The sequence below is a fragment of the Anas acuta genome, chromosome Z, assembly GCF_963932015.1.
Source record: "Anas acuta chromosome Z, bAnaAcu1.1, whole genome shotgun sequence".
NCBI lineage: Eukaryota > Metazoa > Chordata > Aves > Anseriformes > Anatidae > Anas > Anas acuta.
In genome coordinates this window covers 38,545,757-38,568,049 of record NC_089017.1, presented here as the reverse complement: position 1 = coordinate 38,568,049, position 22,293 = coordinate 38,545,757, and the positions used below count along the sequence as shown (strand labels likewise).

At 38.1% G+C, this 22,293-nt stretch overlaps 2 protein-coding genes across 5 annotated transcripts in view; both read left to right on the top strand.

Moving 5' to 3' along the window:
• Window positions 1-12,912, top strand: part of TUT7 (terminal uridylyl transferase 7) — a 33,756-nt gene extending 20,844 nt beyond the window's left edge. For 2 of the 4 annotated variants that reach the window (XM_068666334.1, XM_068666335.1), the window contains exons 16-28: window positions 876-976; window positions 1,481-1,538; window positions 2,233-2,336; window positions 3,390-3,479; window positions 3,569-3,682; window positions 3,790-3,867; window positions 4,522-4,699; window positions 5,869-5,916; window positions 6,026-6,117; window positions 6,608-6,723; window positions 8,294-8,619; window positions 10,351-10,427; window positions 10,598-11,011. In XM_068666334.1, coding sequence (XP_068522435.1) covers window positions 876-976; window positions 1,481-1,538; window positions 2,233-2,336; window positions 3,390-3,479; window positions 3,569-3,682; window positions 3,790-3,867; window positions 4,522-4,699; window positions 5,869-5,916; window positions 6,026-6,117; window positions 6,608-6,723; window positions 8,294-8,619; window positions 10,351-10,427; window positions 10,598-10,792 — 1,577 coding nt within the window. In that variant the 3' untranslated portion in view covers window positions 10,793-11,011. The other 2 variants (XM_068666336.1, XM_068666337.1) reach the window with 2 other exon arrangements.
• Window positions 12,913-15,519: 2,607 nt separating this feature from the next.
• ISCA1 (iron-sulfur cluster assembly 1) lies at window positions 15,520-21,295 on the top strand. The gene is made up of 4 exons (XM_068666865.1): window positions 15,520-15,680; window positions 16,620-16,673; window positions 18,491-18,596; window positions 20,866-21,295. The coding sequence occupies exons 1-4, from the start codon at window positions 15,600-15,602 to the stop codon at window positions 21,012-21,014; spliced, it is 390 nt and encodes a 129-aa protein (XP_068522966.1). The 5' UTR covers window positions 15,520-15,599; the 3' UTR covers window positions 21,015-21,295.
• The last annotated feature ends 998 nt before the right edge of the window (window positions 21,296-22,293 follow it).

Below are 22,293 nucleotides of genomic sequence, written 5' to 3'. Positions count from 1 at the left end.
CAAGCGAAGGAGAAAACCAAAGTAATAGTAGAACATTTTTATGATAGGTGGTTTAGCTGCATTCATTAACTAGGCTTCTTATTTATACAACAACAATAAGCTATTTATAGTCTTTAAGAACCCTCTTAGGATTCCTAATCCCAAGGCTTAAAAACAATATTTTAGTTTATGAATGTGTTTCCATTTGTTTCAGCACTTCTTTGATTTAATATTTTTTTATATTTTGATTACTAAGACATGGAAAAGATGGTAGTACCTCAAAGACTGTATATATCTATCTATCTATATGCACTTATATACATATATACATATTAGTCTGTGTATGTGTGCGTATAAATATATTTTAAAATTTTGTACAGGGTCAGGAGAGTCTGATCCATATTGTCCTACCAAAAGTTACTGATTTTGAAATATTTTAAAATTCTGACCTGTCCTCAGACCGTAGTTGCTTGAAACTCTTTTGTTTCTGGATTATTTTTTTTTTTGGATTTGTAGCACCTGGAATTCAGTTCATAGTCTTTAAAAATTCACAGAATAAATTATTTTTTTGCTGGAGCCTAGTATGTTGACAGACGGGTCCCTTATTACGAAGTTTTCTTACAGAGAGCAATCTTGCATATTTTAGTAAGATTTCAGCCTATGCCTGCATGCTGATCATGTAACTACGGGACCACCTAATTTTTTTCTGAATCTCAGACTTCTCTTTTGAACCAATAAAAGCAGATTTTTTTTTCCAGGCTGATAGGAAATAAATTTTGAAGTACCATAGAAAAACAGTGTATTAAAACATATTAAAAAGCATACAGTGGTTTGAAGGCTATTTATAGTTTGAGATTCTGTGTCAACGTGATTACAATCCATCACATCTTTTACAGGAACAAAGCTGAATTTGTTTGGTTCCTCAAAAAATGGCTTTGGCTTCAAACAAAGTGACCTTGATATCTGTATGACGATGGATGGGCTGGAAACAGCTGAGGTAGCTAGACAAGATTTTGTTGTTTTTCTAATGCATGACTTTATTTATATTGTACATATATTGTAGCAAATTTATCATTTTGTGAAAGCTTTTCAGGTTAGAATAAAACACTAGGAGGTGGCACAAAAGTAGATGATTTTTTTTTTTTGTATTGGTCTAGGCATGAGTTCAAGGAACTTCTCTTGGTAGTCAATTTTCTGAATGGTGCACTAGCATAACTTTGCTGTGCAAATAAATAACACACTTTGTAGCACGAACAACTAGAAATGGAAGACAATGGAAAAGAACATAAATCTCCTTTCATGCCTAATAAAAACTTTAAAGAAGTGTATGTTGGGATACTGTCTAGTGTTGGGATACAAAACTCAGTTGTCATTTAAGCTCATTTAAACTTAAGCAACTTTATTCTTAAGCAGCTTTAAGCTTAAATAGCAAGTAATAAAAGGCTCGTCTGAAATACTTGTAGCAGATACTTCAGTTTTCGCTTTTTTTTTTATGTCTTAGGGACTTGATTGCATCAGAATCATTGAAGATTTAGCAAAAGTTCTCAAGAAACAGTCAGGTAACTCTTGAATATTAAAATAAGTGGTTCTGTTTGTGACTTCGACTGTTGTGATAAAGTTCTGCAGCACTGTAGATGGAAAATCGTTAATAAAAAACTGTACTGATGAAGTTAATATTAGAGTAAGAGTACACATTGTAGATATTTGGATTTATTTGCACATGCAGGTTTTAAGGTTACGGTGTTTTAAAACTGCATCTGAATAGGACAGATGTTAGATTCGTAACTTAAATGCATAAGAACAAGCTTTAAGTTTGAGACTTCAAGCTAGTATTTATGTTGTATGTTCAGTGCCTAAGAAGGTAATGGTAAAAGGTAGTCTAATACAAGCTTACACTAGATACTCTGCTCAATCTACAAGAAAATACTATTTTGTTTTGCTTGTTTTAGTTTATCTTAAACGACTTTTATTAGTGGAGTAAACTGTAACTCTGATCTCTTTAAGTTTATTTTTGTTACATTTTGACTAATCTTTGTTTTATTGGGGGGCATACATGTATTTGTATATAATGTATTTAGTATATTTGTAGTGTTTACCAAATGCCTAAAGTCAGTGTTAAAATATAAGTAATACAAATTTTGTTATCAACTAAGATTTTTTTTGTAGCATTCTTACTATGGGCTTAGTTGTAAAGCATTCTATATTGTTAATGACTGTATTGCAGCCATGTAGTAATTAAACATTTCCTCCTAGGTCTCAGAAATGTCTTGCCTATAACAACAGCTAAAGTCCCAATTGTCAAATTTTTCCATGTCAGAAGTGGTCTTGAAGTAGACATCAGTTTATATAACACTCTGGTAAGGTTATCTGCTTTTCAACAGAAAAATGTGGGACTACTTCTTGAGGATGAAATGATAGCTTTGTTGAGGTTCAGTAGTCAAATGTTTCCAGTTACCTGTTTCTGTTTTATATTGCCAAGCCAAGGGACTTTTTGTTTTGGTTTGGTTTAACTGAGTGCAGTCAATGGACATATACATGTATAAGACAATATATTAGTTGCTCAGTAAGAATAAGCAGTAGAGTTCTAGGTGTTTAATTCTTTCCGTAAATCAGAAAGACAAATAAATGCAACTTCAGCTTTCCCATCCCTCACTTCCCATCACAGCTCTTGTGTAACATTTGAGATGTCGGACAGTGATTTAGAATCCAGCTTCAGAAAAAAAGACCTTGGCTGGATATTTTAAACAAGTCTTGTTTATTTCAATGTCTCTGTAGTTCAGTAGCCAGTTCCTTGCAGCATCAAAGAAAAGTAAGTTTTAGAGTGAAGCATTAAACTTTATGAAGCTTCTGTTTGAGCCCAAGGGGAATCTTGAGAAAGATACCTCAACCAATAAGTAAGTGTGAAACTGTTCTAGAAGTTACACGTCCAGACGGGTCAGTTGATGGCTCTCACATTCTGAAATGAAATCTTTTCATACATGATCTTACTTTTTACCAAAAATTTGGAAAATGGAGTAGTAGATGAATTCTTCCCTTTCTGAAATCCTGTTCTGTGAATGCTGCTTTATACCACTTCTGAGCAGATGAAGGTTGTTTGTCAGCTTTTTAACAGAGCAGGTGATAACCTCATGGTCATGCTTCCTTTCTCAGTAAACACTTTACTACACAGGGGCTTCATCTGTGTTTGTTGAGAACACTACTCTGAAGACTTCTTGTGCACAAACTCATTGCTATTTTTAAATAAATTAGAATGGAAGAAGTATGCATGTATACATGTACTCAGTCTACAGTGCTCTGAATCATTCATTGACTTTTACTCTCTTGACTTAAAAAAAAAAAATGTGTTCTCAGCTTATTCCATCATTTCTTCAGAGTTCCGTATTTTGTACATGACTTTCTTATTTTCATAGGCCTTGCATAATACAAGACTCCTGTCATCATATTCAGCCATTGATCCTAGAGTAAAATTTTTGTGCTACACAATGAAAGTCTTTACAAAGGTGAGTTTGTTTCTGACATTCTAGAAGCAGTAATGCTTGCAGCAAGAGATAATAACCACAAAAGATGTAATTTGTTTCTTTTTTTCTAGATGTGTGACATAGGAGACGCATCTCGAGGTAGCCTTTCTTCTTACGCATATACTCTTATGGTGCTTTATTTTCTTCAACAGAGAAATCCACCTGTCATCCCTGTTCTTCAAGAGGTACAGTATATCAAAAGAAATGAGTATCTGTACACAGTATTGACCAGAAGAATGTCAGTGATGAATCTTAAAGGGCTCTTCTAATGAGTTTAATACTATCTTTTCAGATCTACAAAGAACCAAAAAAGCCTGAAATTTTAGTTGATGGTTGGAACGTTTATTTCTTTGATAAGATAGAAGAGTTGGTGAGTAAATCAGAAAGGTGAATTCGAAATGGTGCTACCTGTAGCTCTGCAAATGAAAAAGAATTCAATTTAAGAAACATTATCCTCAAATGTGGTGGTTGAATAAAGAAATGTAACTGGAGTAGCTATTCCTTTGAAAATCCCAGTGTGAAGCTTTAGGAATATAGTTGATTGTATTCAACTCAGTAATGCAAGCATCTGTACAACAGCAAAAACACCAAAAAAAAATACCTGCATAATCTGCAAAAAAGAGATTTAAAAGAAATTACTTTAAGGTGTTAATCGTGATTAGTTGTTGGATGTGCCATATTACTGGGTAGAGAATTCCTTCAAGTATAAGCTACATATACAGGCAATAGTTGGTTAAATCTGTTGAATAGTTTTGTATTAAGTGAGCACTTGAAGTGAATTAATAATTCTTTTGGAAAACAGGCAAAAATATTATTAATTCTCCACTTTAATCATTAATGTTTAAAAAATACACCACTTTAAAAACAATATTCGTCTATTAATACCAATTGTGAAGGGAAGTACTCTGGAGTAACGGAATCATGTTTCTTTATAGAATAAAGCTTGCCTTGTTGGAGTTCCAAGTTACAATGTTATTCCGCCTAATGTAAGTATTTAAAATTAAAATATTTATGTCGTTTTCAGCCAGATGTTTGGCCTGACTTTGGCAAAAACACTGAATCTGTTGGGCAACTGTGGCTGGGACTTCTCCGTTTTTACACTGAAGAATTTGATTTTAAAGAGCATGTCATCTGTATTAGGAGAAAGAATCTACTTACAACTTTCAAGAAGCAGTGGACCTCCAAATACATTGTAATTGAAGGTAAAAGCACATAATGTACACATGTGGAATTGCTTTCATGCCCACATGAAAAAAATGGTCTTTTCACATGGCTTTCTTATTTTTCTATGACTAGATTTCAGGTTGCTATTTCTTCATGTTTTAAAGTCTGTATAAAAACTCCCATTGAGTTTCACTATTGCTAAAAGTTCTTTTTTTTTCTACCTGCAAAGAAGCTACAAAGCAGACTTCATACCTGGAGATTTTCTCACTGACACTAATTTTTGCAGAGTCCGTATTTGAACGACTGATTTAATGCTATGTATGTATTACACTGCTAATACCAAGGTCTCGATCAAGAAAATACAGTGATACATTTCAGAAGTGTTTCCTAAGCCATTTTCTGACCCGTGTGACTTTCATGACTTACAACTTACTCCTTCATAGTATTGTTGAATATCCCAAGTTGGAAGAGACCAATTCATGACTCCACACAGGATCACCCCAAAATCAAACCATATGTCTGACAGTATCCAAACGCTTCTTGAACTTTGGCAGGCTTGGTGCCATGACTATTTTACTGGGCAGCCTGTCCCACTGCCTGACCCCCCTCTGGGTGCAGCACCTTCCTGTAACCCCCAGCCTGACCCTCCCCTGTCCCAGCTCCATGCCGTTCCCTCGGGTCCTGTTGCTGTCCCCAGAGAGCAGAGCTCAGCGCCTGCCCCTCCGCTCCCCTCATGAGGGAGCTGCAGGCCGCCATGAGGCCTCCCCTCAGCCTGCGCTGCTCCGGGCTGGACAAACCAAGGGGCCTCAGCTGCTCCTCATATGTCATCTCCTCTAGGTCCTTCACTATCTTTGTTGCCCTTCTTCGGGCACTCTCTAATAGTTTTTTGTCCTCTTGTATTGTGCACCCAAAATTGGGTGCATTACTTGAGGTGAGACTGCACCAGTGTAGAGCAGAGCAGGACAATTACTTTCCTTGACTGTCTAGCTATAACGTGTTTATTGCACTCCATAATACTTAAGTCACTTTAGAGATGGACTGCAGTAATCCTGTGTCCGTGGAGTTTTTCTATAAGTTTGAAAACATTTTAATTTCAGTGTATTAATTGAGCATTGCGAAATAGCTGCCTTGGCTTATCCATGTATGTATACATGTATTGCTGATCTTACTCTGGACTTCAATAATGTCTATAATGCTTTTTATGCAGACCCCTTTGATTTGAATCACAATCTTGGAGCTGGATTATCAAGAAAAAGTAAGTTTCCTGTTGACAAATTTGTGTACAAAGTGACAATCTTGTCTTAAATCTTATTTTCCAGGCTTGGTTGGTGTTTCATAATGTTTTCTCTTTTTTGTTTCCCTAGTGACAAATTTTATAATGAAGGCTTTTATCAATGGCAGAAGGGTATTTGGTACTCCTGTAAAAATATTTCCTAAAGAGTATCAATCAAAAATGGTAAGCTGCTTCTAAGAGAAGTATGTACATGCTCTTGGATGTATAACTTATCACTTGTGGGAACATGGTTACAGTCTCCTTATGTTGTCTCCTAAATTTCAACAGTTCTCTAATAAATCTTTATAGTCATTATTAATAAATACTGCTTTCATGTTGTATAAAATGTGGATGCATGCAGAATACTGATAAACTGAGATATTCACTGTGCAGATTTTTCAATATTTTAGTCTCTATCAAAAACAGCTTACCATCCTTTAAGACTGTGTTTTTAAAAAGAACTTGCAGACTTGGTAGTTGGCAGGCTGCCTGTGAAGAAGAGGCAGCAGTGGACGGTTAATCTCAGGAGTTTTCTCAGGAGTTCAGCTAAACACAAAAGGTTTATACTTTTCCAGAAATCCTACTGTAGTTCAGCATTTGCTTATCTGTTTTGATTGCAAAGTGTTTGGATTTGCAATTTAAATGCATCTTTTTTTCTTTTCTTTGTTTTCAGGAGTACTTCTTTGATCCAGAAGTACTCACAGAAGGAGAATTAGCACCAAATGACAGATGCTGCAGAATTTGTGGTAAAATTGGCCACTTCATGAAAGATTGTCCCTTGAGAAGAAAGTGAGTATAGTTCTGGGATCCGTGTGCAGCATTTCCTTAGGTTTGTTTAGAAGGAAGATTAGAATAGGAATGCTAAAGCTGCACAAATGCAGCTATATTCTGTACAGCATTAGAGCAAAAGTCAACGCATCTCTGAGTCCTCTGTCCAGACACTGCAAATAGGAGGTGCTGTTTATGGAAGGCACGCTAGTTGGCTGTCTTCTGGAATCTCTTCTCTTTCATTCCACCATCATCTCCAGTTGCTGAGTAAGAGATGATTGAGCATGCACCTGCTCTGGTGGTAGTCATTTGTGGACTGGAGTTATTTACAATTTTATCTTTTTAAGTTGTTCTTCTGAACCTGATTCTCCTGTTTACCTTCTTTGGTAACTAGTTCCAGAAGTATGCTAAATGCTGTGTAAACTAGTACTTTCTTTTACCTCTTTTAAACCAAACTCAGTTTCATGAATGTTTCATAGGCATAGCGTTGTAGGATTTAGTCAGTAATGATATGACCTTCATGAGTTTGTAAGCCATGATTGTGCTTCTTTCCTTCTAGCTTCTTTCCAAGTTTGTGCCTTGGCCTTTTTTAATATTTCCTCTTTAGACAGTTGCTCATTTCAGTTTAGCTGCCTTTCTCTGTGCCTTCTTTATCTCCACTACTTCCTTCTTAAAGGATTGAGACCAGATCAATATGCAGTACTCAGATGTTGGCACACCATGGTTTTACGTAGAAAAAAAGATATGTATATATGATGATAAACATTAACCTTTTTGGCCAATACTGTTTGTCAGTTAGTTGTTGTGGGTTTTTTTTGAGATTTCTTTAAATTTTTTCCAATATGTCTTTTCTTAGTTCTAATTGCCAGTTCCAAGTTCAACATTGTATGGACATGATTTAGAGCTTTTATAACCAGATGCATTATTCACAGTTTATCTATGTTGACACTTGTCTGTCATCATTTTGACAACTCATTCAGTTTCTTCCAGTTGCTTGCCCTTAGTGCTGCATCTGTGCGAACAAAGGAGCTTATTGTCATCTTCAGACTCGGAATATTGCTCCTTCTCCAGGTCATAGATAAAAAGATAAATAAACCCAGTAATGATACCTGTGTCCTTGCTAATAGGCAACACTTTAAGTCACTTTGAACATTAGAATCTTCTCCCAGATTTTTAGAGATACTGTGAATGTATACGGTTTGGGAAGAAAGGAAGGAAGCTAGATCTCTGATAAAATTGTACAAGAATGATATCCTATTTTTATCTGTTAGCATTTTGCTTGGTGTTTCTTTTCTTCCACTGTCTTTACACCTACAGCACACAGATCTTCCTACAGACATTTTTATGTTTTTGAGATACAATTATTAGTTTTTTGCCTGTATTGTAATATAATTGCAAAGTTAAATCATTAAATGCATTTTATACCAGTATAGGACTGTTTGTTGGGAGAGTCAAAGGAATTAACTTTATTTGACCATCTGAGGAAATACATGAAATACATTTACTGTGCATATGCAATGCTTGTGGGTTTTTTTCTTCCATGTATGTATAGTGTAAGGTGTATGAACTCTGTAGCCTGTTCCTCTTGCAGAGTAAGGCGGCAACGTGATTATGAAGATAGCAAAAACCAGAGGTACCCAGAAAACAAGGAGAAAAGAAGCAGAGAGGACAAAGAAACCCAGAACAAAACAACAGAAAAAGAAAGCTCAGTGAAAGAGGGAAAGTTGCATCCATTTACACCTCCGAAGAGCAAACCAACAAGGGGGATGGTGGAAACTGGAAGAGAAAAGAGTCCCAGGCAATCAGCAGAGAAGTGGAAGCGTCTGGAAGACAGAGAGTTAAGAGAAAAACGTTGTTTCATCTGTGGAAGAGAAGGTCATATCAAAAAGGAGTGTCCACAGTATAAAGCAGCTGCAGGTATGAAGCTGATCAACCTGAGTAGCTTGGGCAGAATTTACTGTTTGGGAATTTTTAATGGTGTTGACTAATAGGTAAAGGTTTTTGGTTTGAATTGCATCACATGAATGCTGTCTCATGTTTTAAAAATGTAGTCACACTTGGTCAGTTTTCCCTTCCTCATGTACCTTTCAAAACTCTGCCATATCCTCAGATGTGACGTAGTTTCTCTTAGCAGGTAAGATGGAAGTTAAAAAAAAAAAAAAAAAAAAAAAAAAGAGTAGAGCGTTATGTTGAAATTGCTTTCATAGTCCTCTCTACATAAGAGTTTGCTAACATTTCAAATTACAACTTCTATTTTGGTGCACTGAAATAGCAGTAAAAGCTAGCGTATAGCTCTTCCCATCATCTTCCCATACACAAAATATTTAGTGACCACAATGTCACTAAATAAAATAAATTGCTCAGATAAAATACTGTGAATGAAATAAAATAAAGTGTTCCTCCTTAACTGATCGTTTTTCCTGGAGTCAAATTGTAACTTGGAGTTAAAAAAAAAAATAAAATTACAAAAGGGTCTCACGCCTAGATCTTTACTGACAGACTTGAACAAAACAGTGAACTGCTAAGCAGTATCTAAGTCATCCTTCAGATCAGACAGATCTCTCATCATCTGTGTTGTAAATGAAAAACACTCTGTAATAAAAATGAATTTCTTTAAGATGATGAATGGTACTTTCAGCTAGCTTCCAAAGGAACACAGCATTACAGTGTTCCCTTAAGTAAACTTAAGAGCGTTTAAATTCATACTATAGAAAAAATGCTCTACAGATTGCTCAGTACTTGACATTTTAAAGTAAAAAATAGGAATCTGTTGCATAAACATAATTTCAAACCAGCTTTTCTCTCTTAGCAAAAATGTTCTTTCTAGCTCAGGTAAGGAGACTCTTAATCAGATGTGTTTAGCAGAAGAGGGCATAAGACTGTGCTACCAAAATACTGGAAGTGGTAGGAAAATGGTTGCAAATATATTGATAACTTTCAGAGTATTTGGAAGTATTCTTAATTTGATAAACCACTAAAAGTAATAGGAGGACAAAAAAGATGTTTATAAAGTAAGGTCATCCAGCTTCTGATGTTTTGAAGGTGCATGTCAAGTTTAAATTTAACTTTTGAGTTTCTTTATCTTTGAGCATATCTTGCCACCATTTCATTTGCCGTCATACTGAGTTTTGCTGTGGTGAAAATGATTATGTCGGACTGTTTTGTAGTCACTGATGGGAATGATGGGTGTTTTGGGAATTATTATATTTGAATTTGAAGAGGGGGAAAATTGGTCTAGGTTGTGCTTTTGTTTTTTGCTTGCTTAGTGCCTGAAGTGTTCTCTGTAGTTGAGTAGAAGACTACAAAGGAGTGTACCCAGGAGATCTAATTTTTGTTCCTTGCTGTGCTACAAACGTTCTATGGGACTCTGGACAGTTCTCTTAACCCCATGTCTTCATTTGTTCTCTGAAGATCCCAGTATTCCTCTGTAAATTTTGGAGAAGATTCCTTCGATGCTTATATATAGATGCATCTCACTTCATTGTGCCCACTTTCCATATTATAAAATGGAGAAAAACAGCAATGGCATGTGTTTTCTGTGCTATGAAAGTAGATTGCAAGTATCTTTGTATTTTTTTTATGTTATGATACCTGAGATGGAAACTAGTTTCAGATCAGTAAATCTTGGTTATGTCATGACCTTTTCAGGAGGATCAAAGCTAGAAGCATTGTGTGGATCCCCTTCTTTACCAACTGTTGCCAAACATGGTGGTCGATTAAATCAGGTAAACGCTATATGTTCCTTTTCCTGGGTCTTTTTCTCTTTAAATATTCTTTGTATGCAAAGTAACTAAAAATAGCTTTACTTAAGCTTTCAAGGAGAACCTTTGGGGGCGGGGGGTTATTGTTATAATTCAGTTTTGTTCGTTCATCAATATATATGTGTTATTTATAGGGAATGCTTATACATGAAGAAAAAAAGAAACAAAAAGGAAAAGTATTTTTGAGTCCCCAGTCAGGTTTGTATGTCTTAATTTCAATTCGGAACTTCTGTGCAAAGGCATGCATTTTTAACTTGCTTTCTCCATCAGTCCTAACGGGAACTCTGCCCAATTTGCTGAACACAGCAGTAATCTGGACAGGTTGCTAGATAATTCTGAAGTGAAAACAGTTGTTTTTTTTTTAATCTGGAAATGTGCATTTTTTTTCAGTTGTGTTTTGGGAGCAGAACATATAAGGCATGTTAATTCTGTCAGCCATTTGTTCTTTATTTAACTCTAATAGATTTATTTTGCAGAAGGATATGGTTTTTTTATCAATCTTTCTCTTCTCTCCCTCTGTTTTGGCATACACGGGGTTCTGTGTTTCTCTTCAGGGACGACATGTGGAGCACTTTCTTGTGAGGCTTCCTCAGAGTAATCGTCTAGAATTCCATATGATCAGCTAACTTAGGAGAGACTATGAAAGCACATCCTTTGTCTGAGCTGCCAAAATGCAAGAAAGTTAAAATTACACTAACAAGTAGCAGTCAGATGATGACATAAAGGCCTTTATGTACTCTCTCTGGATCAGAGATGTTTTGTGCATTGTGTTAGATGCATGGTTGCCACTGCAGCTTCCTTTCAGTAATTTCACACACTTAACTTATTAACTGGTACAATGAAGGTTTTAAAAGCAACTGCACTTTTTTTATTATTATTACTTTGAGTTTTGAGTGCAACTGCAAACCATTTAGAAGCTCCCCCTCCCTCCTTCCCCCCCCCCCCCGAAATATATAAATATATATATAAGTCTCTTCTGAGGCACCTGAAGGGGGATTTCAAAAACTTCTGAAGACTAAACTGCTATTAAGTACCTCATTAGAGTCTCAGTTTTTTGTGAGGTGGGGATAGTACTTCCTGTTTGCATTGCACAACTCGTTCAAATCGAAGTTTGGGCATTTAAAGCACAAAGCGATTTGTCATTAGCTGTTTAGTTGGAAAAAAATAGTCTTCCTTGTTTATATTTTAGTATTTCCTACTGTGCTTCAGCAGCTGATGTTATAAAGTTGATCTGTGTGTGACTTCATTGTAGTTTGACTTAATGGTATTTTCCTCCTGTCTGGTTGTTTCATTTGCTTTATGTCTGTGTTTTTTAATTTTTAATATTATTTGAAACCTTTAAACCTTTAAAGTGTGATGCTTTTTTTCCCCCCCCAATCTCAGGCAGCCTTTCCAATAAATACATGACTCAGGGAAAAGCCTCACAGAAGAGGACCCAACAAGAATCATGAGGGATATGAAGCACTGTTAAATTGCAATACAGGCCCTTCATTCACTTAAAAACTTACTTTGGCTAAAGCATCTGGATTCACAGGACAGCAGCATAAACAATCTTCAACTTAAAATACCCATGTTTCTTTAAATTTAATACAAATTGCTAGGAAAAGAAACTGGATTTCTGGTCTCATACCATGGACCCCTGCTCTTAAATAGGTTGTTTCAGCATTTTAATAGAAAGCCACCACATTTTGTATTTGTTTACTAGGTAAATCATATAGATAAGGGCAGGTATTAAAAATGGACCAAGGTTTTGTCATTCAGCCTGACCATTTTAAAATGCACTAAAATTGTGTGCAAGCCAAATATGTATTTTCTTCAAAAACTAATTTTTGAAAGAGCAAATATTTATAAATGTTGATTGTTTACTGAATCCTTGTGTAAAATTGTATGAAATGTTTGTAGACTGCTACAGCTGTGTTTGCAAACAGGTTTTTGTGGTGTTTTCTTTTCCCCCATGTAGAGAACTGAAAACATGGACACTAGCAAACATACGTAAAAGTCTCTGCAGATAAGCAGTGCCATTAAGGGTTTTGTTTTGTTTTGTTTTCCCTTCTGTGATTTTATGGGAATTCATTTGCTGCTGTGCTTGTGTACAAGAGGGGAAAAAGAAGAAAAAAAAAAAAAAAAAAAAAAGGACTTTGAAACAGGTCAGTCCTGTTTGATGCTGCTAAGAATCTTTTTCATGACCTTGGGGATACAGACATAACTGCTTTATGTAACAGAGAAATGATATATGGCAACTGGGGAAAACACGTCCATTTTCATAAAATGTGAATGGAATCCTTGGACCAGCCAAGAATTTAAGTAGTATTATCAACTTGAGCTTTACTTGAAGTCCTTCCAGAGCTGGTAATGTACTCTCTATCTTGTTCAGGAGATAATTAGTTACGTCGTAAAACTGAAACCACTGTTATTTATGACTTTTAAATAAATTTTAAAAAAAACGAAATTCAGACTTAAGTTTCTATATTTCTTCTTAGGTTGTAGTTTTCAGTATTCCTTTGACTAAATGTAAGATTAATGATTAACTTGTTAGAATAATATGTTTTTTGAAATGTCATGTTTAAATCTTTTTTCCCTACCTATCTATTTTTAAGTAAAGGTGAAAGCTAGAACTTTGACTTCAAGGAGCTGAAATCCTGTTTTGATTTTCATCCATCTGTAACCAGCTATTTATAAACTTCTATATGTGGAGCTTTTAAAAAAAATCTTTTTCTTGACATATTTTCAGTCTTAGCCAGCAACAAACAATAGTTTCTTTTTTTTTTTCCTGTAACTTATGTCTTCATTTAAATTAAGCCATTTTTCCCCCTTAAAAAATGTTTTTTCTGTAGTTTTTCACTCATACCCCAAGAAGTAGAAAGGCTGACATGCCTCTTGTATGGTTTTAGTACTCTGTTGCAACTTCATTTTTTGCTGATGAGAATTACCTGTATAAACCTCCAAGAGACTAAGACAGAATCTCACTAATAGAAGGTATTTTTAAAATGAAATAAATCATATTTATACATACTCACCCTCTTCCCGTTGTGATATTTTGTAGTTTAACAGTAAAACTTAAAAAATGTGAGATTCTAAACTCACGTCCAATTGCAGACTTGTTCTGTAGATTACCAGTCTTGCCACTTTGAAGCTGCTGCTTCCTTACACAACTACTATGTCTGTATAGTTGCCAATGGCTTAGCCCTAGAATAAAATTTCTAAAGTTGGGCAGCACAGTACAGGCATTACACAAATGACCAGTAAATATCTTTGCGTAAACCATAGTTAAAGAGCACAGTCATAACTTACTAACACAATGATGCATTACAGAAAATAAACAGATGATGAGGCATTACATATCTGCTGGATTTGTATGTTGTAAAATTTAGTGAAGGGATTTGTAATTACCTGGACTTGAGTGAAGCATTTGACATTGCCCCCACACGACATCCTTGTCTCTAAGTTGAAGGGACGTGGATTTGGTGGATGGACCACATGGTGGGTAAGGAATTGGCTGCGTGGTTTCACTCAGAGTTGTGGTCAATGGCTCAGTGTTCAAGTGAAAATCGGGAACGAGTGGAGTTTCTCAGGCGTCAGTACTGGGACGAGCACAGTTTAACTTCAGTGACACGGACAGTGGGATGGAGTGCAGCCTCAGCAAGTTTGCTGATGGCACTGAGCGTTGGGGTGCAGTCAACACACTGGAGGGAAGGGATGCCATCCAGGGGGACCTGGACAGGTTTGGGAGGTGAGCCTGTGTGAACCTCATGAGGTTCAACAAGGCCAAGTGCAAGGTCCTACATTGGCTGGGGTAATCCCAAGGACAAATACAGGCTAGGCAGCAAATGGATTGAGAGCAGCCCTGAAGTCAAGGACCTGGGGGTGTTGGTTGATGAGAAGCTTAGCATGAGCCAGCAACGTGTGCTTGCAGCCCTCAAAGCCAACTGCACCCTGGGCTGCACCAAAAGCAGCATGGCCAGCAGGGTGAGGGAGGTGATTGTCCCCCTCTGCTCTGCTCTTGTGAGACCCCACCTGGAGCCCTGCATTCAGCTCTGGGGCCCCCAGCACAAGAAGGACATGGACCTGTTAGAGCAGGCCCAGAGGAGGACCACAAGGATGATCAGAGGGCTGGAGCACCTCTCCTATGACGACAGGCTGAGGGAGTTGGGGTTGTTCAGCCTGGAGAAGAGAAGGCTCTGGGGAGACATTACAGCAGCCTGCCAGTGCCTAAAGGGGGCCTACAGGAAGGTGGGGAGGGACTCCTTGTCAAGGGGTGGAGTGAGAGGACAAGGAGTAATGGCTTTAAAGTAAAAGATTAGAGGTTTAAGCTAGATGTAAGGAAGAAACTGTGTTGAGGCCCTGGCACAGGCTGCCCAGGGAAGCTGTGGCTGCCCCATCCCTGGAGGTGTTCAAGGCCAGGCTGGATGGGGCTTTGGGCAGCCTGGGCTGGCGGCAGGTGTCCCTGCCCATGGCCGGGGGGTGGAGCTGGGGGATCTTCAAGGCCCCTTCCAACCTAAGCCACGCTATGACTGGAAATCAAAGTAAGATTAAAGTTAGAAATTAAAATTTCTAACTTTTTTCTAACTTAATTTCTAAAGAAATTAAAAAATACCTCAATAACTTTCTTTTTATCCAAGAGCCTTCTGGCCTTGTTGGGAGTTCGCTCTCCAGGGAGCGACTCTTCACGTATGCAGAAAAATTCTGAAGAGATGCACTGCATTCGTAAAACGTTGCTTAAAAAACAGTGTCAAAACTCATTGCAATAAACTAAATAAACTAATAAACTAAACTAACAGTTTACAGCTAAATATGAGTACAGAATGTAATGTTAATAAACTAACAGAAGATTTCTTCTTCACCACTTGTATGTTCAGTGGCAGATGGGAGTGCCGGGCGCCGCCTATCGCGCCCTATCGCGCCCTATCGCCGCCTATCGCGCCCTATCGCCGCCCCCACCCCCGCCGCCTCAGCGAGGCCGCTGTGGCGCAGCACGGCCGCGAGGGGCGGGGCGGGGCGGGGCGGGGGGCGGGGCCTCCCCCCGTCCATCACAGCCCCTCGGCCAATGAGGGCGCGGCGCCCTCAGGGCGCGGCGCGGCGGCCCCGTCACGGCGTGACGTCGGCGGCGCCCATGGCCGAGGGCGGCGCGGAGGGGCCATGGCCTCGTCGGTGGTGCGGGCCACGGTGCGCGCCGTCAGCAAGAGGAAGCTGCAGGCAACGCGAGCCGCGCTCACGCTGGTCAGTGCCCGGAGGGGGGAAGCCGTTAACGGCCGGGGGGTGGAGCCGTTAACGGCCGCGGGAGGGGGGGGGGGGGGGTGAGCCGTTAACGGCTGTTTGGGGGGGCGAGCCGTTAACGGCCGCGAGCGGGGACGGCGGGCGATGGGGGGGGGGGGGGGGGCCGTGAATGCGCAGCTGGGGCTGGACTGTGGTGGGTGTGGGGTGAAGGTTCCGCAGGCACCGGGTCGGTAAGTGCTGAGTCGTGGCAGTGACCTTGGGGGAGCAAGGCGCTGTCACGGGGGGAGGTTGTGGAGGGGTCTGTCGGTCTGGCCGTGTATCTGTCTGTCTGTCTGTCTGTGGGCTGGCGGCGTGTGTGTTGGGAAGGAGGTGAACGGGCGCCGTGCGCTGCCTGCCTGGGCCGTGCGGAGCGGTAAACATGGGGAGATCCGGGCTTGACGGGGAACGCAGGCTGGTTTGGGCTGGAGGGGACCTTAAAGATCACCCAGCTCCACCCCCTGCCATGGGCAGGGACACCTCCCACCAGCCCAGGCTGCCCCAAGCCCCATCCAGCCTGGCCTTGGGCACCCCCAGGGATGAGGCAGCCACAGCTGCTCTGGGCAGCCTGTACCAGGGCCTCACCACCCTCTGAGTAAAGAACTTCCTCCCAATATCTAACCTAAACCTACCGTCCTTTAGTTTAAAGACATTGCTCTTGTCCTATCTACACTCCCATAAGAGCGTATCTCACACCCCCATAGGCTAGTCAGTGCTGACAGATGGCTGGGGCTGAAGGTGGACGTCTTGGATAGGAGAAGGAACTAAAATGTGAGGCACAATTAGGTTGCACACAAAGTCAGAAATTTTTACAATACGTACGTTACATGCTTTTTAGTATGTGCAGGCATTCGCCACAAATAAAAAGGAACATTTCAGAATGATGTGCATATTTTTCTTTTTCAGACCCCATCAGCCGTGCAGAAGATAAAGCAACTTCTTAAAGATAAACCTGAGCATGTAAGTGTAAACAAGGCCACCCAGTAGGTACTGCTGAGGTATTAAGGAATGTGCTAAGGAATTTAGAGATGTTGGTGTCTTTTGTTTGGAGGGCTTTGTGTAAGCATGTTTATCCAGTGTCATTTCTTTATAAAGTGCAGGAAATAACTAACTGTAATGACATTTCATTGTACAGTTACTCTTCACAAAGCTAAAGGTAAAGAAAAAGGTTAAGCTTCAAAGTATTTTTAAGCTATTTTTTAATTGTTTTCTAATGTTGCATATTCATGATTTCTGGTAGGACCAGAGATCTTCAACTGTTAGGATGTTACCAGTTGTTTTTTGTAGGAATTCTCACTGTGAAGTAAATAATTACAAAGCTAGATTAATACCCATCGGAAAACATACAATTCTTGAGCAACTTGACAGAAAATGCATTTTTCTTTATATATATGTATATATAAAAACATAGACATATATTTGTTATTTATATTTAAACATATAAATATTATATTTATTTGTGTGATTATATAAATATGTGTATATATTCATATATTTTAGAGACATAGTCTTTATGTATAAATAATCACCGTTTTACCATGTAACTGAGCTTGTCATCTTTTTCTTCTTAGGAAGAAAACACAGTTTTGCTTTCTAACCACTATAAAAACAAACATTAGGTTTTCTGCTTCGCAGCAAGTACTATTTCACGAAGTATATTTCTCTTCGAAGCGTGGTACAAGGCCCATTGTTTCTTTTGCTTCCTGTACATCTGCACCTATCTAGACTCTTTGTTCTAATGCTTTAAACCATTATAAGGAAGCCCAAAGCCTACTGCTTAGCTGGTCAGTCACCTCCTTGTTATAGATGGTGTTCCTGTTTTCCAGCATATTTTTATCTTGCAGCTCCTGCAGAGAGAGCTGTTTAGTCTGGACAGATCGTACGTTGTTTATCTGGAATCCCACTTGGTGGCGAGTGATAATGTTTCTATACGTTTTTATCATAACATTGATCATGTGGATAGACAGCATATTTTTCATATTTAATTATGAAGCAGTTGCATGCTGAAAATGGAACAGCCACTACTGAAAGATTCTTGTGCATACATAGTTTTCTGTTTCTTTGCCACCTTCCCTTAGTTCTTTACCTGCACAGATGCACTTTTTGTCAGTATTGAATAGCTGTCACGGGTTACAAATATTCCATCTGCTTTTAACAAGGATCAAAGCATGAAGCAAATGGACACATTTGGTGTAAGGAAGGGATTGAGCTTTACGGGTGAATGGCAGTAGGGGTAATGAAGAAATAAAAGTAATTTCTTTCAGAACTTTGGATTGAAGTAAAAGTTTTCTGATGGTCATTAGAGGAGGAGTGTAAAAATCTAGCCACTGCCCTTGGCCTGGCCTCACAGCTTCATAATTAAATTACTGTAAGTAATCTGAAAATAGCACCTGAATTAGCATCTGAATAATCTTTAACTTGAAGTCACAAAAACATGTTTAAAATTTCACCGTCTTTATGAGAGGAGGCACCTACAGGAGAGCCAATAGTTTATCATTACTTCTATTTTACTTCAAGACTTTTTTTAAAAAACTTTAGAGTTTGGTCCACAGTTGTAATTATGTAATGCTTACCATTACCTTAGTAGTCAATTTTGTAAAAGGGAAAAAGTGTTACCTAATAATCTATAATTCTAATGCACTTCTGTTTTAGCACTGTCTTTGGGGTAGTGGAGAACAGATGTCAGCATTTTGTGTTCTATATGCGTTTTATCTAGGTACTGCAGAAAAGACTTAAGAATGACTTTTTTCTGCGTTTCTGGGTTGTGTGTTTTTCAGGTAGGTGTGAAAGTAGGTGTTCGTACAAGAGGATGCAATGGACTCTCTTACACGTTAGAATACACAAAGTCTAAAGGAGACTCTGATGAAGAAGTAGTTCAAGATGGTAAGTTTCTGATGCAGTACAGCAAACTTTTGTGGTGACAGGGGAGAAGAACCTAATTGCAAATTTGAAGGGACAGGCTAGAAACTCTTCCAAGTAGCAAGTTACAGCAAGAGGTGGTAGCTTTCTGATACTGGGATTACTGTTGCGTTGCTTTCTGTGTTGAAGTTACCCCCTAAAATCTGCAGCTTTGCAGTCTCTGGTTCAGAGATTACTCCATGGTATAAGTCATGTAGCCTGTCACTCGTGTCTTTGGAGGTGGCTAACTGGATATTTAGAGAAAATACAGAACCATGAGTGTATAAAAGGATACTTTATCAGCATACCTAAAGCAAGGCTTGGCAAAATAAAGATCTTATTTGCAAAAAGATATAGCAGCTATTTGCTCTAATGAATCTCATGCTTCCTTGATAGGTAATTTGTTTTTAACCGATTTATGCTTTTGATCTTTGAAATGTTTTGTAACAACACTTCTACAATTTGAATTAAGCATTTTTCGTATGCTGGTGTTTAAGCTTGATTACTGATAACTTCTTTGTGTGCCCCATCATAGGTATATTGCTAAAGTACTGAAACTTGCATTCATTTTTTCCATGTTTATAAGAATTTCTTTCTGTCAGATATGGACTTGTTTTTTTTTTTGTTTTTTTACAGAAGCATAATAATTCTCCTTTTATAAATTTCCTAAAATATTTATTTTGTGTTAGGAGTTTTTGCTTTGCTTTGTTTTTAAGCTTTATTGAACTCTCTTATATTTGCATTCGGGATAATTACGTTTAATCTAGCAGAGAAATAGGAGATTTGAGTAAGAATGCGGTATCACAGTTACTTTCTTTTTAAAAGGTATGCTGCTAGGCAGAGCTCATCTTCCAGCTGTCTTGGAAATATCTACTAAGATATTTCCAAACCATACCAACCCATACACCTTATTCTTGAACAAAAAAAATAAATAAATAAAAAAATAGGGCTTCAGCAAGTGATTAATGTGAACTGGAAAGCATGAGATTGAGAGTCCCACACAGTTCTGCATGTGCTTCTTGATTTCAAACTTAGCTTGCTTCTGGTATTACCTCTTCTGCTTGGCTCAGAGAGCTGCTCTGACTTCATAGGGATGAAAACACATTTTTCAGAATGCATCTCCTGATTTCAATCTTGAAGAAGGTAAAAGCAGTTTCCCTGAGTCAAGACAGAGACCTACAGCTTCAAAGCCAGACAGCATTTCAGATGTGTCTGTCTGTGCAGTTTTCTTTGGCTAGGCTTTTATCCATTGGAGGCAGACTTCCAATGAAGGCTTTGACTTTTATATAGCTCTATACTCTGTGAGCTGGTGCCTTTGGATACCAGCCCAAATTTTCTGGCTTTTAGGTAGCAAGTGGCTGCTTCATGGATCAAGTCCAAAAACTCTTTCATTGGATTTGGTACTCCCCAAAAATGTATTTGGGGCAAATTTAATTCAATTGCCCCCGACTTGTGTTGTGTTAGCAGTATATTTTGTATTTTGACTGTGATAGAGCAGCTTTCCAGCAAGCTCTCGTAACTTAACCAGTTCTTGTTGCTTTAAAATTTACTTGCAACTTTAAAATTTACTTTTTGTTATTCCCAGGTCAGTAGGTAGCTAAGGCAATTCATTCGTATCCTTGTAGTGGACTTGGAGATTTAAAGTTCAGTATCTTTCTAGGCTGATACTTTGCGTGCTTTAGAGAAGTGATCTCTTTCTGATTTCTAAGATGAACTACTAATTAGTCCTTAAAAGTTATTTTATCTTTGAAAGGCTGCACATTTGGCTTGGTATAGGATTCAATACTGCTAATAGTTCATGAAGACCTAACAATTTTGGTAGAACAAAGCACATACCCTTGTGAGAGAGGAACTTTTTTTTGACCTCTTGTTGGTCAGATGTTGCCAGACTTTTAAGAACGGTAGGAAATGGGTTAACAACTATAATGCATGAGAAGTATCAAAGCTGATATTAGTTCCCAAATTCTACAATTTATTTCTGTGGTTATTATGTTTCTAATTCCAAACAAAAAATACATGCATTCACAAACACACACAGATAACAGTGCTAGGCTGTTACTAGTGTTATAGTAGGGTAAAAAATAAAGTGTTGCACGTTAGTCAAGCGAAAACAAGTTGCAATATTATTATTGAAATTTTGCTTCCATTTTTATCAAGGTTGAAACAAAGTTTATTCAGTTCTAGTTGAAACAGAATTTCAAAGTAAATGATGAATGATTTTGCTGTATGTAAATGTTTTTTCTTTGTCTTCAAGGGGTTAGAGTGTTTATTGAGAAGAAAGCACAGCTGACACTTCTAGGAACTGAAATGGACTATGTAGAAGACAAACTGTCCAGTGAATTTGTCTTCAATAATCCAAACATCAAAGGAACATGTGGCTGTGGAGAAAGCTTTAACATCTGAAACTTAGGACTTAATGTTTTGACTTTGAACACCACAGAACACTTGCTGTTTTTCTTTCAGAAGCAAATGAATTTTCTTCAGGTTCTTAGGCTGTGTCAAGTGTGGATGCCATTAAGGAAAATAAAGCATGTTGAAATTTTAAATTGTGTGTTATATTCCAGCACTGACATAGTTATGCTGTTATTTGTGATGAGGTGGGATCCAAAAGGTAAGAACAGCAAGTGCTATAGCAACATCTCTGTATTCTCACATGCCAAGAAAATAAACCTCACTGTTCTTTCCCTTTGTCATTTTCTTTGTTCACTGTACCCGCAATTCCCCATCCAAACCCCATGCAATTATCAGAAATATTTTGATTTGACTTGGGGGGGAGGGAATAACGAAAACCACCATTTATAGGTGTTTGTTTATATATACAGATCTATGGTCTTCAGCTTCAAAGTTCACTGATTATGTAGATGCTTTATGTTCTTCTATTTCTGATGGTTTTTACATTTTATATGTGTAGGTTTTCTGGCATCCTATTTTCCTGTAAATCCAAGGAAGTCCAAAAAGAAGTTAATGTATTAATGTAGTAGGCTGTTAGAGCACTGTTTGTAGAAATACTTCAAAATATGCTAATCCAATTTTAATCCTGCTCCTTGCCTTGTTGAAGGCAGAGCCTATGTTGTTTGTGTTTCAACAACTTGAAACATGTTCAGGCACTGGAGTGCTAAAGCAGGAGTAAAGCAGGTCTTGTTTGTCCTCATCCTTCTTGACTTAAACTGCAAAGCTGGTAACACTGCTCAGAATTCAGATTTCCAGTGGTCACGGAACATGTATATGCTCTCATATGCTGTCTGTGCACCAAAGCTATAAGCATGGGGTTTCTTGAGAGAGAAACAAATACTTTTTTCTTTTTGTAGCCATGTGTGCTACTAATTTTGTTAGAATTTGAACTCCGTACAGTGACTGTGTAGGTACTAGGATTCTTCCCTTACAAAACTTAACGGTAACTTCTATTTAACTCCCATCCTGAGGTCAGTTTAGTAACAGGAAATCTTAGTGATACAGAAACAAAAAACTTGTATTTAATAATTGTTTGAAAATAATCTAGTTATTAATTAAAACAATTATACTTACAGGATGCTATTTTTTCTTTGGTATTAATGTACTTTCTTTTAATCAGATTATTCCTTTTTTAAGACGGTGTTTTTCAAGCTGATTGTCTTCAGTACTTCTACAGGAGCTCAGGCAGAAGTGTAAATGTTTCTCCAGGCCTTCCTAAAGCTGGTAGGAA